Source organism: Perognathus longimembris, chromosome 2 (assembly GCF_023159225.1).
Source record: "Perognathus longimembris pacificus isolate PPM17 chromosome 2, ASM2315922v1, whole genome shotgun sequence".
NCBI lineage: Eukaryota > Metazoa > Chordata > Mammalia > Rodentia > Heteromyidae > Perognathus > Perognathus longimembris.
The window spans coordinates 48387336-48402462 of record NC_063162.1 but is presented as its reverse complement, the minus strand read 5'-3'; the positions used below and the strand labels follow the sequence as shown (position 1 = coordinate 48402462).

At 40.2% G+C, this 15127-nt stretch overlaps 1 protein-coding gene and 1 long non-coding RNA gene across 7 annotated transcripts in view; both read left to right on the top strand.

The window, feature by feature from the left end:
- The window catches only part of Usp54 (ubiquitin specific peptidase 54), a 32025-nt gene that overhangs the window by 13470 nt on the left and 3428 nt on the right, over window positions 1-15127 (top strand). The window contains exons 7-11 of one of the 6 annotated variants that reach the window (XM_048339037.1): window positions 2315-2449; window positions 3615-3810; window positions 5538-6922; window positions 8765-8874; window positions 9178-9318. In XM_048339037.1, coding sequence (XP_048194994.1) covers window positions 2315-2449; window positions 3615-3810; window positions 5538-6922; window positions 8765-8874; window positions 9178-9318 — 1967 coding nt within the window. Of the gene's footprint in view, window positions 1-2314; window positions 2450-3614; window positions 3811-5537; window positions 6923-8764; window positions 8948-9177; window positions 9319-15127 lie in introns of all 6 variants that reach the window. The other 5 variants (XM_048339038.1, XM_048339039.1, XM_048339040.1 and 2 more) reach the window with 5 other exon arrangements.
- On the top strand, window positions 11901-12426 carry LOC125346464. Its single transcript, XR_007209936.1, has 2 exons — window positions 11901-12226; window positions 12352-12426. It is a non-coding gene; the product is annotated as an uncharacterized LOC125346464 (long non-coding RNA).

The following is a 15127-nucleotide window of genomic DNA, read 5'->3' as shown; positions in this document are numbered from 1 at the left end:
TTGTTTAGGATGTAATTTTGTACCCAAAGAGACTAGCCTCCCATATGGGAGAACATCTAGAGTATATCTGTCTTAAATAGGTTGTAAGTATTTTATCTCAAGTTTTCTTCCTGGAAAATAATTTATTATTATTTATTCAGTCTTCAGCTATAGCAAATCATACTAAAGTGGTATAAAAGATCGGAGTCAGTACAGTTTGGGTGGTTGCTTTCTGTTGGACATTTTTCTCTTTTTATCAGCATTTAAAGTACCTTCTTACTCTGAATAGTAGTCCTATTTGGGGGCGGGGCTGGGGCAGCTTTTCTCCTCTAGTCCTGCCGTCTTTTTTTTCTCCTATTCATCTCTCCACCTCCTTTTTTTGTTGTGCTGACGATTGAACCAAGGTTCTCAAACATGTCAGGCACTCATTGTAGACCTTCATCCCCAGTCCTCTTACTGTCTTTTGATTTAACGCAATTGATATCTTCTATTTTTCCAAAGCACTGTGTTTGTTTCAAAATGACCTTTAAATTCCAAATTCCTGAGCTGTCTATTTCTTCCTTTTTGGCCCAAAGCTCTATCACTTTGATTTCCAGGTTTATGTTATTTCTAGGTAGGTACTCTACTGCTTGAACTATGCCTCCTCCCAAGTTTTTTTAAACTATTCTTTCCCACTTGTCCTTTCCTTCCTCTGGCAGATGAGCAGTACATTAAAATTAAAAGGGAATCCCACTGACAATTAGAATTGGTATCTCTATACATTTTTATTCAGCATTTCCTGGAAAAAGAAGAAATTGAATCCCAAGTTTCTGCATGATTAGAATTTAAATCTAGTATAGTAATGGATCAACTGTAGTTCACCTAGAACTAGCTGAGTGCTGCTCGCTCACACCTGTAATCCTAGCTACTCAGGAGGCTGAGATCTGGGGGTCACAGTTCAAAGCCAGCCCAGGTAGGAAAGTCTATGAGACTCCTTATCTTCAATTAAACACTAGAAGACTGGAAATGGTGCTGTAGCTCAAGTGGTAGAGTGCTAGCCTTGAGCTGAAGAGCTCAGGGACAGCACCCAAGCCCAGAGTTCAAGCTCCATGACCAACCAAAAAAATTTTTTTTTGTGGGGGGGAACTTCTCTTAGTCAAGGTCTCACTATATAGTTCAGACTAGTTTTGAACTCGTGATCCTCCTGCCTCAGCCTCCTGACAGTTGAGAGCTTCTTCTATTTTTTTAAGATTTGACAGACTGCAAATATAGTGAGAACTTTGGGCATAGGGAAAATCACATTTACAGAGATGGGTAGAATCTGAGTACCAGTTTGTTTTTTTAATAACCAACTACTATTTCTTCTGTCATCTAATTGTTCTTTGAAAACCATAATAAAGTAGGAAGTGAATGTTGCAAGTGTGAAAGAGCTTTTCTTATTATGACCAGCTAGAGATTAGTGGAGATGGGACTAGGAGGACAGTATGGGGAGAAATGACTCAGATAATTTTGATTTCCTATCCCTGTGACTATATGAATGTCCAATGTCAATTCCAATTATAGGTAAACTTACATTGCAGCTTCCTTCCAATTTTCAATTATGAGTGAGTAGAAGGCAAGGGATACATTAACTTGAAGGTTTGTTTATAAAAGTTACCTTTAGTGTATTTCTTATTCTTTTCATCTCGCATTGTACTTGTACTGTTCTGTAGTTGTTTGGACACACATCCACTTTGAGTGGAGGAAGGAATATATCCCATACTTGCTGTATATAGGAAGGTGACTTTGGAGGGAAGTAGTTAGGGTGAACAAGATCATGACACAAGTAAGTACTTAGCAGTGCTGCTAAAAAGTATATGTGTGTAACAGAAAATACTATTCATCTGCTGTGGTAGATACATTGAGGTAAGAATTGTAGATTACCTGTTTCCTGGTGACAGTTTTCTGGTTTAGGGTGATGCAGAGGATTGTGAATTGATGTAGGGAAGAAACTGGTATGAATGACTTTCTACAGAACAGTGAAGCCATCTTTGCTCTAACAACAGTAAACATCTGGGGTCCTATAACAGTGGTTGATAAGGAGTATCCTGTTATTCTTTGCTCCTATAGACGATACTTTTCTCTTGCCTTAAGAGACTCTAAGAGAGAGTATCTGGCAGCAACTTGTTTGCTTCTCTTTCATGGCCTTGATCAAATCCCCATTAAGGGAAAAATGGATACCCTGCTTCTTTCAGATTTTTAAGTGGACAGTGGGGATAAGGGTAGACCAGTGGCTCAACAGCCAGCATCTGTGTGTATCAATGAGAAGCAACAGTATATAGGAGAAGTTGGAATTAATCGTAATGAAAATGAAAAGTGCTGGCCCTTTCAGGGAGGAGTGACGGCTTTGAGAGGGCCCTGCAAGAGGCAAATTCAGTATTTGAAGAGTCACTGCATCTGGAACAAAAGGGAGACTGTGCTGCAGCTTTGGCTCTCTGTAACGAAGCTATCTGTAAGTAATTTCTAACTGCTTATGGCTATGGCATTTTTTTTTTTTTTTACTAATTTCACAATAGCTCTAAGTATTGTCACTCAAATGGCCATATAAAACACTTTTTATGTTTCTTCATACTTACATTCCCAACTTGAGGCCCTTTAGCTATCTTTGCCATTCAGATTTTTAAATGTGCTTGGCATTGTTACTGTGGCCTGTGGATTTTTTACAGGACTAACATCATCAAGAATTCACAGATGAATTCTCTAGCCTACCTTCTTTTTTTTTTTTTTTTTTTTTTTTTTTTTTTTTGGCCAGTCCTGGGCCTTGGACTCAGGGCCTGAGCACTGTCCCTGGCTTCTTCCTGCTCAAGGCTAGCACTCTGCCACTTGAGCCACAGCGCCGCTTCTGGCCGTTTTCTGTATATGTGGTGCTGGGGAATCGAACCTAGGGCCTCGTGTATCCGAGGCAGGCACTCTTTGCCACTAGGCTATATCCCCAGCCCTCTAGCCTACCTTCTTAACCCAAGATAAAGTTGGACCTCAGAAATGAGGGTAGTTTGTTCTTACTGTAGTGAGTTGGAGCTTATGGTAGGGAAACTGAATAAATTAGCTCTGACTTCCCAGCAAGTAACTTTCTACTGCAATATTCGATTCTTTTTGTTTCTCCTCTGCCTTCCGTGGTATGCAGCAACCATAATGTTACAGCAAGGGACTAAGGCTTAGAATTGGTATCTGACTCTTAAATGTGACCCACAAGAAGCTGTGCTCTGTAAAGACAGATGCAGGTTTGGATCTTATTTCTGCTGTTGGCCATCGGGAAGGGGGAGTTGGGAGCAAAGTGTGGAGACCAGAATTCAACAGGTCAGTTGGAAAGGATGACAAGAGTGGCAATCTCTAAGCACTAGTTTATCTTCCTGATTTATTTTGGTTTTTGTTTGTTTATTTGTTTGTATTATTTTCTTAAAATTTGATTAACCTGTTTGGCCTCCATGGCTTTCATGAATGTTCCTTATAGCCAGAGCTCTGTGCCTGGTCAGCATATGCATGGTCCATGCCTTGCATTCCTCTTGCATATTTTGAGTTTTATTTCAAATTTTGCTTGTTTTTGGTTCAGTTTTGTTCCTTTTATTTTTGTTTGTATTTTGTGTTCGGTTTCTGCTATATTTTCTTTTGCATTTTAGCTAAACTAAGACTTGCCCTGCATGGTGCAAGCTGTAGCACGCACAGCAGAGCCTTAGTCGATAAGAAGTTGCAAATCTGTATTCGAAAAGCACGGAGCCTGCAGGATCGCATGCAGCAGCAACAATCATCGCAGCCGCCGCCGCAGCCCTCAGCCTGCTTCCCATCACATGGGGGCGCCCTCCCTCAGCCAACAAGGTAGTGCTTGGGAACCCACATTAGTTTATGGACACCAGGGGAGGAAGTGACCATGGATGCTCCATAGTTAGAACTCTGTCTTGGCGACTACAGGGAAGAGAGAAGAGTCCACTGGAAAGATTTTTCTCCTCTCAGGTCAGATCTACAGTGAAAAGCTCATTGTTCTGGTGGTCCTATACTTAACTAAACCATGTCCTGGGAGTGAGCTTATCTCCCTATCATACACGATTATTATATACTTAAACATGATGGTCTGGGCTGCCTTTCATTTTATAGTAGCAAGTCTAAAATTTTATTTTGGGATTTCAGTGTTTCCCATATTCAATGGAAATGGGGAAAATAGTCTTCCTTCCTATGAGTAGGCCATAGAAAGAAGACATAAAGATTTTCTTTCTTAGCTTCTCAAGATTAGAAAAAAAAAAGTTCCACTAGCTATTGGTGTATTTCTTACAATCTTAGCCTTTTATATTTGGCTCTTACTTAAAATAAATGAATATAAGTAAAAATTAATTGTTAATAATTTGGAGTAGTTTTCAAAATAGAATGAAGTGAGCTCTTTGTTGTTGTTGTTTTTCCCTTGGTGGTACTGGGAATGGAACCTAGGGCTTTGCACATGCTAGGCAGGCATTCTCATTGGTCTACATCCCATGTGTGCTAATGTTTTATGAGTATTTATCTAGGTCCACGTCTAAGCTATTATATGTTTTCTTTTATTTCTTTTTCTTAATGATCTTATGAGATAATGGCAATTATTTAGAATACTTACAAATAGGGGACGTTAAACTCAGGGGAGAGAAATAAGGTACCCAAGATCACGTGGCTAAGTGGTAGAAGGTACAGAATTCAAACCCAGACCTGTTTAAACTGTTTCAGCATCATATTTGCTCTCAAAAGAGTTTGGAGTCTGGAGCACTTCAAATTTTGCATTTTTAGATTAGGGATCTGAGATAATAGTTTCTTAAGTTTTAGGAGGCAAAATCTTCATTTAAGCATCTATAATTTGACTAAAATTTGAGAAGTTGAAGGTTTAAGTATTTATAATATTGCATTTTTGTTAGAAATATAAAGTATTAATTAAATACTAATTATTTACTATTAATGAAATGTAGTTAATCTCTATTCTCACTCCTAAAAATTAAGAGTCATAGAATACTACTTTAAGGAACTATCTGAATGACAAATACAATGAAACCCAGATTACAAATGCACATTCAAAATAGTAGATCTCTGTGTAATCCCATTAACCCAAATCATCCTGTGTTTTATAATTGTATCTTCCTGGTTCCTTTGTCTGGATTACCTCATAGGATTCTAGGTAGGACTTTCTTCCTTATATAGCATCCTGGATTTTTGCTGTTTGGTATGAGTGATTTTCAAGCTTTGCTTACCTTCCATGTCATTTGCATGTGGGAATAGTGTTTTTGTATTTTAATTTGCAAGAATATGATTAGAATGGGACTTCATAGGTAGTAAAGAATATAGACAAGGGTACTATTTAATATTACTATATGCAGCTTTGGTGAAAGCATTTAATCGCAGTTCAGTATTGCCTTTTCATCTGAGTGTGAGTGGACCATTTGTCTGGGTATGTGTTTGAACCTCTGAACTATTTGAGCTTATCTTTCCATTTATTTTCATTATCCTCTCTGTTAATAGTTAGAAATAGGAATTGAATGAGTAGTTCATTTTGAAAACAGTTTATGACTGGCTCTCTCTATTTGTTTCAGTGAACAGCCTGTCTCGCTCCAAGTATTGTTAAGCCAGGAGGCCCAACTAGAACCCTGCACAGATACAGAGTTTGGGGCCAGTTCTTCTTTCTTCCACTCACCTGCTTCTTGCCATGCATCACATTCATCACTATTCCCAGAGTCATCTGCCCCATCAGCCCCACAGCACAACTCCCCCAGTAGATCTGCCTCAAAGCTTCTGACTTCAGTTGAGATGGATAGCATTGCCACCTCTGCATTCCAAAGGCAAGGATTACCTAAAAAAACAGGGAGGACTGACAAGAATTCTCATCATGAACGCATGGCATTGGATGCCCCTGTGAGTAAGCTGCAAGGCCGCAGGGAGGACAACATTAATTGTAACAGGTTTTTTCCACAAGGAGGACAAGGCATTGCTCAAGAACAGCTGTTCCAAGAGGAGAAGGATCCTACTGACCCTTCCCAGGTGATGCCTTGGTCACATCCAAAAGAAGGAGTCACCGTGGAGGCAGGAGATGTGCACAGCCTAGGCTATAGTGCTTCAGGTTCATCTGCTCAGCCCAGCATTCCCCTTCATAGGGCCTGTCACCCTGTAATATCTGCTGCTTCTTCATCTGTGCTTTATTCTCCTGATCATGTGCAGAAAACTAACCAATGTCTCCAAATCCCACTGACTTCAGAAGGAGCTGAAAGTAATGAAGAGACCTACAGGCCAGAATTTCCCAGCACAAAAGGACTTGTCCGCTCTCTAGCAGAACAGTTCCAGAAGATGCAGAGTGCTTCCATGAGGGATGCTACAGGTTCCCAGAATCGAAGTTTGCCAAGTAGTCTACAGAAGAACCTTTCCCCTTCTGATTTGAAGCCTTCTTTCCAACAAGGTCAAGGAAAAGACCACTGTCCTTGGGTAAAACAGAAGTCCTCTCTGGATAGTAGGGACAGACTTCCTTCTTGGGAAGAGCCTGCTGACCATCTTTCTCTTGCCATGAAAACTGGGGTGCCTAATGGTGAAACCTCTAGGGGAGGACAGCCCAGGTTGGCAGAGCTAGCTATACACCAAGGGAAGCTAGCTCAAATGAGAGATGTTAGATCTAAGGAGCTTGATAGCAATATCAACTTGGGGACTTGTTTGCCTTTGGATTCCTGGGTGAATGTTACAAGGCTCTGTGATTCTCAGCTTCAACATGGGCTCCCTGGTCCAGGAGTGAAGTCCTACCCCCATGACTCCCATACCTGTGTAACCTATCCAGAGAAAAATCACCTCCTTCTGCATCCACACTGGAACCAAGATACAGAGCAGGAGACCTCAGAATTGGAGTCTCTCTACCAGGCCAGTCTACAGGCTTCTCAAGCTGGCAGTTCTGGATGGGAGCAGCAGGATGTGACTTGGCATTCACTTAGCCAAAAAGGTAAAAATGCAGTCAAGGGTGGAGGAGAGTAAGAATATACAAAAGCTTGGGGCTGGGAATATGGCCTACTAGCAAGAGTGCTTGCCTCGTATACATGAAGCCCCTGGGTTCGATTCCCAAGCACCACAAATATTGAGATCGGCCAGAAGTGGCGCTGTGGCTCAAGTGGCAGAGCGCTAGCCTTGAGCAAAAAGAAGCCAGGGACAGTGCTCAGGCCCCGAGTCCAAGGCCCAGGACTGGCAAAAAAAAAAAAAAAAAAAAAAAAAAAAAAAAAAAAAAAAGGATACACAAAAGCTGAAAGAGGTGTGATGTTCTCAACAGACAGCATCCCTGGCTTAGAGAGAGGTAATGTAACTTCTGACTTTACTTGTAAAACCTTCTGCACAGTTGGTAGTTATATGTTTTAGCTAGAGTGGTGATGGAGGCAGAATTAGCACTTACAGATCAATTCCTTCCTCATAAAGAAAGAGACTGTTCTTGCCAGGCTTAGTGGCTCTGGCCTATAATCCCAGTTACTGGGGATTTGAAAGATGGAAATTAGGATATATTGTTTTATATATTTTTTACATTCTACACATTTCACCTATTTAAAGTATACAACATCGTAGTTTTTATTATGTTAGAATTATACTATCACTACAGTTTTATTTCTAATTGTTAGTCACCCTTAGACCCCCCCATATTTTGTTGTACAATGGTTTAAACTCAAGGCCTATCACTTAAGTTCTTTCCTACTGACTGTAGCTCACTAGTGTCAGAGTGTTTAATCATCCCAGAAGGAAAACTTATATCTACTAGCAGTCATATTCCTCATACTTTCCATTGCTCCTCCTAGCCCTTGAATCCACTAATCTTTTTTCTGTCTCTGTAGAACTGCCTTTTCAGAGCATTTCATTTAAATGAAGTTATACAGTATGTGGTCTTTGTGATTAGATTAATTTGGACATGATTATAGATCCTAAATAATTATATAAACCCCAGATAAATCAATATATATTGATATATATCTGAATTTTGTAGTACTTCCAAGCTGAGCAGACATCACCTTAAAGATGTTTACTTAAAAATACAAAGCAACTCTGTTCTGAAACATTTCAAATAAAAGTAAAGAGTTAAAATAAATGCTTTAATAAACTTCCAGCTCCTTATCACCAGCTTCTGTGGTGATGATTTATCATTTGGCTATAGTTTCTCCCTTTCCCTTTTCTCACTAGCTTATTTAAAAGAACATATTAGATATGCATTCTTCCACTCATAATTTTGAATGTATCCCTCAAAAATAATGGCTTTGTGTGTGTATGTGCATAAACGTGCACACCCAAGAGAAGGGGGAGGAGGGAAAATACTGTGCTGAAAAGTACTACCTATCAGCTCCTGGAGCTCTTGTTCCTGTTATATCAAATGAGGTTTGATATATGATGACTATGATTACTCTAGAACTAGACTAGAAATAATGGTGCCCTTGGTTACCACAGAAAATCTCTTATGTCAGATAATGTTCTTTCTATATATTAGAAATTTCAGACCAACCTCTGACAGTTCATGATATTTTCAAATATGAAATGTGACAGGATGAAGATATTCAGCTGTCTTTTCATAAAGTTCTTAGTTTTTACAAAATTCTTTAAGAGTTGTGGCCCTTACACCCTACAGGAATCCACCCTTACTCTGAAAGTTATTCTTCCTAAATAATGTGCTAGGAACACATTTCTCCATTTTGTTCAGGGATACATATTTGTTACTTAGGTAAAATGTGAACTCCTGAGTCTGTGCTTCCAGGCTCAGATTTGAGGTTTCCCAAAGAGATGGTTCAATTTATACATATGTTTTATTCCTCTACAGATGGCATGGGGAGGAGACTGCACTCAGCACCTGGTCTTGATCTTTCAAAGACCCCAACAGCAGAAATGGAGCATTTTCTCCATGAAGTGAGCACAGTGCCTGCATCACAGGTAGCAGCCTTAAATGCTAAGGTGCTGGCCCTGGGTGGTGTGCTAGAAAAGCAAGTGTGCTAAGAAATGAGTGGTAGGTTGATGGTAAGACAGAGGCACAGTCATGTGGGGCTATCTGAAGAGAATATGCTCATCCTCTTTTTGAGTAAGAGGAGATTGCTACAGCCAAGTACATTCCAATTATATCTAATTTAGGTATTTAATAGTGTATCTTACTCAATTGTCTTCCATATTTCTGAGGATAGGGCCTATGAGAAAACCACAGGTCTGATATTACGTGTCTGCCTGCGTGTCTGTTTGAAGGCTACAGCTTGCCAAGGCCTTGGCAGGGAATATGGTGAGGATGAACAGTACAGTGCAGAGAACTTTCGCCGCATCTCACGCAGCCTCAGTGCCACCATTATCTCAGAGAGGGAGGAGGTTCCAGTCACTTGCCAGAGTTTTGTAAGTAGCACCAGGGTTCATATATTCACAGCACCTTCCTCCCTGCTAGTAAAAATACAGTATAGGTAAAAAGTAGGTAGAAACTGAAGGCTTGTGGAAAGCTATGTGCATTTAGTAAGAATTAGGACACATTGTCAAAATTAGTTACACTTACATGGAGCTTCTTTCTTGGAGCAGATGGGTGTGTTTTAGAGATTCCTAGGACAAAAGATATTGTGTCCGTTTTTATCATGATGACAAATGGAAACAAGGAAGGATGATTATTTTGGCTCATGGTTTCAGAGGTTTCTGTTCATATCACTGGCTCCATTGCTTTGGTTTGAACAGTGGAAAACATCAGGGCAGCGGGGATGTGATGGAGTAGAGCTGATCACCTCATGGCAACTGGGAGGTCCACAGACAGTGATAAGAAGGGGCCAAGGACTGATACACACTTCAAAGGCAAACTTCAATTGGACATGTTTTTTTCCAATGAGGCTTCACTTCCTAGTAGCTTGTTTGGTGAGCTAATGAATGTATTAACCTATTGACAAAGTTAGCACTTTTGGTGCAATCACCTCTTGATGGTTGGAAGCACCAGCTTGGGACCAAGCCTTCAACATATGAGGCTTTGTGGGTGTTGCATATGCAAACCATAGCGGTAGTAATGGGAATGTTTAGTAGCTTTATGAGAAGAGAGACCTGAGCTACCACACATGTTCTGTTTTGCCATATTATGATGGATCAAATATGTACTTTCCAGATTCTGAGCAGATACTAGTGCAATGCTCCTTACTTCCCAGCCTTTAGAAATCCAGTCTTTTGAGTTCCTTAAGGCAAAGGAAGTGTCTTCAGTTTTATAGTGATGCCTATTTCAAGTCTGACTCATCCACTCTTTCTGGATTGTTTGAAAAAAGCTGATTACAGAAGTTTATTCTAGTTCTATCCCACATTATCTCATGTAAAATTGATGTCCAATATTTGTTGAATGAAAAAATTACAAACAGGTTGGGTTTTTTTGTTTGTTTTGACTAGTCTGGGGCTTGGACTCGGGGCCTGAGCACTGACCCTGGCTTCTTTTTGCTCAGGGCTAGAGCACTCTACCACTTGAGCCGCAGCACCACTTCTGGGGTTTTCTATGTATGTGGTGCTGAGGAATCGAACCCAGGGCTTCATGTATACGAGATAAGCACTCTACCACTAGGCCATATTCCCAGCCCTACAAACAGGTTTTTTTTTTTTTTTCCTTAGTTAATATGGGCCAGTTGTGGGGCTTGAACTCAGCACTTCCTTGAGCTTTTGTGCTCAAGGCTAGCACTCTACATCTTGAACCACAGCTTCATTCCCACCTTTTTGGTGGTTAATTGGAGATTAGAAGTCTGACAGACTTTGTTGCCCATACTGGCTTTGAACAATGACTCTCTCTCTGGTAGCTAGGATTACAGGCTTGAGCCACTGCACCCGGCATGTTTTTATTTTTGTAGTGCTGAGGAGTGAATCTTGGACTTTGTACATGCTTGGCAAATGCTCTACCATTGAACCGTATCCCCATCGTCTTTATTACAGGTTTTAAGCTAGGCGCTGGTAGCTAGGGCTTCCAGTATTAGCTACTCAGGAGGTTGTGACCTAAAGGATCACAGTTCAAAGGCAACCTGAGCAGAAAAGGCCTCGCAAACTCCACTCCAATTAACTAGGAACAAGGCAGGCTAGAAGTATGGCTCAAGTGGTAGATTGCCAGCCATGTGAGCATACAAGGCCTTGAGTTCAAGCTACAGTACCAGCAAAACAAAGCAGAAAAAAAAATAGGTTTTTAAATACGTGGTACAATTAGGAAGGTACAAAAAGAGAGACAAGGAAAACTGTCCTACTAGCCCTTCAGATTCAGTTCCCTCCCAAGAAGCACTCATTTTCTCCATTCATTAAGTTCTGTTTTGCCATTCTTTTTTGAAAAGATAGTCTTTTCTGACCAGCATTTTTTTCATATACCTTCAATGCATTTAGTATAAAGTATTAATTTTCTTAGGAGAGTTGGCTTCCTTCTAAGTTATTACCATGCATTTATTCACAAATTCTTTTTGTGAATTAGTTCCTTTAAACAAATGCTTATTGAGCTTATGTTCTTGATATTGTGCCAAATGCTAGGATATCTGGGTGAGTGAATTAGGTACAGTCCCTGCTTTTATGTAGCCTACACTATACCACAGGGTATAAACAAACATGTAATTTAAAATGTGATAAGGATTTATTAGTATAGGAACATTAGAAGAGCTATCTAAATAGAAATCTTTAAAAAAAACATGAAAAACAAAACAGAAGTCAAATGATACATAAGGTCTGGAGGCATGGCTTCATGGTAGCGTACCAATCTACTAATAAGCACAAACTCGGGCTGGGGATATGGCCTAGTGGCAAGAGTGCCTGCCTCATATACATGAGGCCCTGGGTTCGATTCCCCAGCACCACATATACAGAAAATGGCCAGAAGTGGCGCTGTGGCTCAAGTGGCAGAGTGCTGGCCTTGAGCAAAAAGAAGCCAGGGACAGTGCTCAGGCCCAGAGTCCAAGCCCCAGGACTGGCCAAAAAAAAAAAAAAAAAGCACAAACTCTGAGTTTATAATAGAGATATCAGGCCTGAGGTTTCAGAGATGGCTTTCTGAAGGAGGCAAATGAATGTAGCAGGTAAAGAGATCTGAGGCATGTATTAACTGAATTGCAAGGTTCATTGGTGACTAGGGAGTGGGGCTCAAGTGGAGTCTCTGAGTTGAATCCCTAGTCACACACACACACACACACACACACACATTTGTTATGGTAGGATTAGCATCTGGTTGCAGTAAGATATTGACAAGTGATACAGGAAAGAATATAAATTAAAGAGTCAGATCATGGTCCACAGAAGGCTCTATAGGACATGGTAAAGAGTTTAGAAGGTTAATACTTTTAGCTATTGTGTTGTGCTGTGAATGGAAGACACCATCTTCACAGACTATAGGAGAATTTACCATATAATTTCTTAATAAATACTGTTTCTTTTAAAACAAAAAAAGTTTAGAAGGATAGAGAGAAATAAACATTGGAGGGTCAATTAGAAAGTAAACATACATGAGACTTGATGTCAGCCTGAATATGGGAAAAGGTGAGTCAAAAATAGTAGTCAAGTCTTATGGGTTGAAAATTATATGTTTTGGTGGAGACAGAGTTTTACATTCAATTCTGAGTATTTTATACTCGAGTGGAACTAGCTGATGGGTATGAGACATATGGGCTAGAAATTGAGAATGGAAACCCGAGCCATTGAAAAGAGGAAAAGAACACTGCAAAGAGTGAAAAGCCAGGAGAAACCTTTGAAGAACATTAGTTTTAAGGTAGATCTTCTGAAGAGCCCTAAAAAGGCACAGATAAAAAAGACAGAGCTCAGGCTGGGGATATGGCCTAGTGGCAAGAGTGCTTGCCTTGTGTACATGAAGTCCTGGGTTCAATTCCCCAGCACCACATATATAGAAAATGGCCAGAAGGGGCGCTGTGGCTCAAGTGGCAGAGTGCTAGCCTTGAGCAAAAAGAAGCCAGGGATAGTGCATAGGCCCTGAGTCCAAGGCCCAGGACTGGCAAAAAAAAAAAGACAGAGCTCAGAGGGAAACCAGAGAAGTGAGGTATTCTTTTAGAAATACTTTACTTCTTGAAATACTCTTCCCATATTCATAATAGGTATTATGATAATATACTGATGAATTAACACAAATTCTGCCATTGAATAGCTTTTAGTATGTTAAAGGAAATTAAATATATTGGCATAGAAACTGTTTATTATTTACTAAGTTTATGCATTGCTCCAGGCACTATTCAAGTTGCTACAGATTCTGAACTGAAAAGAAATGTATTCTAGTAGGGGAGAAGAAGACAAAGAAATAAGTATGGTAAAGAAGAATAAAATAACTCCAGATAATTAGGACTACAGAGCAAAAATGGCTTTCCTCAGAGCTATTTTTGATAGAACAGTGATATCAACTCTAATGAAGTAACATTTGAACAGAAGCTTTACTTTTATGAAGGTTTCAGCCAAGGAAGAACATTGCTGGAGACATACTAAAGGGGATATTTTAAGTCTTACCACAAAGATAAGTAACACAGCATAAAGCAGAGCATAAATAACTGAATGCAAGTTTGACATGCAAAAATGTTTCTGGGGAATGTATCAGTGGTAGTACAGAAGATGGGGATTCTGTATTTCAGTACTTAGAGTCGGTATCAGTTTTTTTCTGTTTCTTAGTTTTTCTTAATATTTTCTTTTTCCCTTTTAATTTTATTTTTTTGCAATGCTAGAGATTGAACTGAGGGCATGACCTATGGTAGGCAAGTGCTCTAGCACTGAGCTATGTCGCCAGCCCCTAGTTTTAACTTCTGTTTCAATCTAATTCTACCAATTAGCATTAAAGAATTTTCTGATTGGACTGGGTGCTGGTGGCTCGTACATATAAGCCTAGCTACTCAGGAGACTAAGATCTAAGGATCACAGTTCATAGCCAGCCTAGGTAGGAAAATCTGTAAGACCTTTATCTCCAATTAATCACCAGTAAAGTAGAAGTGGAATTGTGTCTCAAAGTGGTAGAGTACTAGCTTTGAGCAAAAAGAGCTCAGGGACAGTGCCCAAGTTCTGAGTTCAGGTCCCACGACTGACAAAAAAAAAAAAAAAAGAATTTGCTAGTTGGCCAAAAAAAAAAGAATTTACTGCTTACACAGACACATACATACAGACACACACAGAGACATGAAGACAACATAATAAAACTACCAAACTACTTGAAGAAGAGGGGAGAGAAGAAATGAGACTATGCTGGAGGTGTTAAGTCTGTGCACATATATGAAAATATCACAGTGAAACCCCCTCATACTACCAATGTATGCTGATTTTCTTTTTGTCGGTCGTGGGACTTGAACTCTAAACCTGGGCACTGTCCCTGAGCTCTTCAGCTCAAAGCTAGTGCTGTTCCACTTGAGCCACAATGCCACTTCTGGTTTTCTGGTAGTTATTTGGCGATAAGAATATCAGGGACTGGGCTGGGGATATGGCCTAGTGGCAAGAGAGCTTGCCTCGTATACATGAGGCTATGGGTTCGATTCCCCAGCACCACATATACAGAAAACAGCCAGAAGTGGTGCTGTGGCTCAGGTGGCAGAGTGCTAGCCTTGAGCAAAAGGAAGCCAGGGACAGTGCTCAGGCCCTCCTGAGTCCAAGGCCCAGGACTGGCCAAAAAAAAAGAATATCAGGGACTATCCTGCTTGGGCTGGCTTTGAACTGTGATCCTCAGATCTGAGGATCCTCAGATCCTCAGCCTCCTGGGTAGCTAGGATTACAGGCATGAGCCACCAGCACCTGGCTTGTATGCTGATTTTTTTTTTTTAATAACTTAAAGAAAAAGAATGTATTAAAGACCTGAATGGAGCCAGGCAACAGTGGCTCAATGCTACTTGGAAGGCAGAAATCAGAAAGATTGCCATTCCATACCAGACAAAAACTTCATGAGATCCTATCTTAATAAATACTTGGGAATGGTGGTTCATGTCTGTCACAACAGTTAGGTAAGAGACTGAGGTCAGGAGAATTATGGCTTGGTGCCAGCTCACACAAAAAAAGTTCACAAAAACCTCATCTCAACAGAAAAAAAAAAGCCACTAGGTATGGTGAGAAGTGTAAATATGAGGATCACTGGCTAGGCTTGCTTAGGCTAAAAGTGAGACCTTATCTCAAATACAACCTCAGGCTAAAAGTGAGACCCTATTTCAAAAATAAAGAGTTGCTAGGAACTGGTGGCTCATACTTAGGAGACTGAGAT